Source organism: Myotis davidii, unplaced genomic scaffold (genome assembly GCF_000327345.1).
Source record: "Myotis davidii unplaced genomic scaffold, ASM32734v1 scaffold473, whole genome shotgun sequence".
NCBI classification, from domain to species: Eukaryota; Metazoa; Chordata; class Mammalia; order Chiroptera; family Vespertilionidae; genus Myotis; species Myotis davidii.
In genome coordinates, this window is record NW_006284843.1 from 8044 (window position 1) to 10985 (window position 2942).

At 41.5% G+C, this 2942-nt stretch overlaps 1 protein-coding gene across 1 annotated transcript in view; it reads left to right on the top strand.

The window, feature by feature from the left end:
• ERAP2 (endoplasmic reticulum aminopeptidase 2) overlaps positions 1–2942 on the top strand; it is a 37866-nt gene that overhangs the window by 4954 nt on the left and 29970 nt on the right. Inside the window, 1 exon segment of the mRNA XM_006755120.2 lies at positions 780–918. Coding sequence (XP_006755183.1) covers positions 780–918 — 139 coding nt within the window.

The following is a 2942-nucleotide window of genomic DNA, read 5'->3' on the forward strand; positions in this document are numbered from 1 at the left end:
GTGGAGTTTCTTTCCAGAGCTCCTGGGAATCAGGCTGAAGCTAGAACGTGGCCTGGCTTCTTCCTCTTCCCTGTCCTGCTTTTCTCACTCCCTTTTCTTTTGGCAGAATTTTCTTAATAAATCAGTGTCTGCTTCCTGGGAACACATCCTAAGTCATGACCCACAATTAGTTATATGTCTGGTTGAGATCCCAATAGGTTTAGAGATGGTACTGACCTACTAATTGGAATCAGGCTGAAGCTAGAACGTGGCCTGGCTTCTTCCTCTTCCCTGTCCTGCTTTTCTCACTCCCTTTTCTTTTGGCAGAATTTTCTTAATAAATCAGTGTCTGCTTCCTGGGAACACATCCTAAGTCATGACCCACAATTAGTTATATGTCTGGTTGAGATCCCAATAGGTTTAGAGATGGTACTGACCTACTAATTTCCTAGTCAATTTTGACCTCAAATTGACTAGACATGCATGCTTCTCTCAGCCACTTACTAGCTAAGGATCCAGGTAAGGTCACGCCAATTCTCTGAGCCTTAAATCCTTGTCTGCTAGGAGAATGGAGGAGATCCTGTAAGTGGAGTGCCCAGCACCAGGCATTATTCACAATTGGCAGCCACTTAACTAAAAGTTACCCTCGTTTATTTGGGGGGAAAAAATAAAGCCTGGATTCTCAAAAATTATAGCTTATGAAATTAAATATGTCACTTCCAGGATTGTTCTGAAGGCACAAATTCATTTCTGTCTTGGTCTCACTTATGTATTCTGGCTGGGGGTGGTTCTTTTCACAGAACAATCGCAGTGACAGATTTTGAGCCAACCGAGGCAAGAATGGCATTCCCTTGCTTTGATGAACCGTCGTTCAAAGCCAACTTTTCAATCAAGATAAGAAGAGAGAGCAGACACATCGCACTATCCAACATGCCAAAGGTATTGCCACTTACAGAAACATCGGGGAATTATTCTCAAGTTGAGCCTTTGTCTTTGCTGTGTTGCTTTTAAAAATATTTTCTTTTTTTTCAAGACTTACAGTATTAACTTGTTTTATTGTACATATTATTTGATAATCCCAATCCTTCTAGATTTTAACATTGTTTTGTTTGGGGCATTGTTACACCAGAAGCTTTTTAACAAAACAAAACAAAGTGATTTACAGTTTCTTTATGTTCATATGGAAACATTGTTCTTTTAAATCAGTGTTACTTGGCCAGAGACAAAATTCAGAATCAAGCAGAGCAGTACTTCTCAAACTTTAATGTTCACATGAATCATCTGAGGACCTTGTTAAAATTCAGATTCGGATTCAGTCAGTCTTATGGTGAGGGAGGCCCCAGATTCTGTCTTGTTAACAAGCTCCCAGGTGACGGATGCCAACTGCTGCTGGGCCAGGGACCGCATTTGAATGGCAAGGATGGAGAGACCCCTGCCTGGGCCCTACCCCAAATATTCTGACCTAGACTTCTGTGCCGGAACTTACAAATCCGTTTTCATTTTTATAAGTCGCAGTGGTAGTTCTTAAAATTATTTATAAAAATTATTTATTGTGGTTATACACTTTTTAAATTTGAAACAGACCTTTTATTTGGCTTGTATTTGTACTCAAAATGCAGAGACTCTGAAAGACACAGTGGGCCTGAGCTAATTGGGCATTTCCTCACTAATGCTGTGCTTGCCATTTGCGTTGTTGAACAAAATGTGAAATGTTTCCCCACCCTGGTTTGTAATGTAGGGCAAAGGTAGAGGCACTCCTGACCATGCTTCAGCGGCAGGGGCAGCACAGAAAGCAGCCGGCTCAGGGCCCTCCTGCTGCCCTCTCGGCCCTGAACAGTGGCTGGGCTCATGGGTGAAGGGGAGAAATGAGTTCATACGCTAGACACTGGACTTCCCTGATTTCCATTTAAATAGAAAAAAGATATTTGCTCTGAAATACTGGCAGTGCAGATCCAGGGGAGCATTGCACTTAACACACATCCTATAGCTTTCCCACGACTGTGAAGACAGCAATTTAATTAGCCCTCTCGTTTTCAGGTAGAAATGCTGGCAAAGCATAGTGCAGTCTCTTTCCCGGCAGCTTTTTATTAATATGTTTTATATATGAATAACTATGGAGGCTAAAGTAAAAACAGAGTTCATAAAGCTTTTTCATTAAAGCGTGACACACAAACATAAATTGCCTTTTTGTTATATCAGTGTTTAAATTTTCTATTTTTAGAAATCTCCAGTAACTCCTCATATTTAAGAAAAATAAGTGAATGCTTTAAAATATTTCCTACAACCCTTGAATCTTTGCATTGCCTCAGTTGACTAGACCAGTTCTCTGGATCGTGCCATTTTCAGCAAATATTCGCTTAACATTCTGCTCCTCACTGACATGCCCAACATGTTTAGCCAAGAAAAAAAGGCGACCTAAAGTAATACTACAATCATACTCTCTGGATAATAACAGTGACAGCACTTAATATGGGTTATGGTCCGGTGGGAAGAAGCAACAAATACTAAGTTCTCGATTTGTTTAATTAAGAATACAAGATTTAAGGGAAGTGAGGAGGCCAGCCAAGCACTGGTAGAGGCAGCTTATCTTTGGGGCATTTCTTTGTCCCCTTCATTCCTTAAAGGAGCACACACCTGCTGGTGACACTTGCTGTGCAAGTAGAGTCCTGCCAGTGTTGAGAAAACAGCTAACTCCTCATCTAGCAACAAGTGTTTTATGCTTGAAACATACATCCCCATCCTGGATGAACTTATACTAACACCCAGGCGCTTCCGCGTAAGACAATGTTAATCTATGAGTCACTCCAAGTTCCTGAACAAAACTCAGCCTCCAGGGGGTACATCTTTATCTGAGGGAAAAATCAGAGGGAATGCCCATCTGTCTCCTACACATCATTGCTACCAGCTGTCTGGAGACACGGTCGCTCATTTCTCCATAGTACCACAGCCTTGCCCCCTCTTTC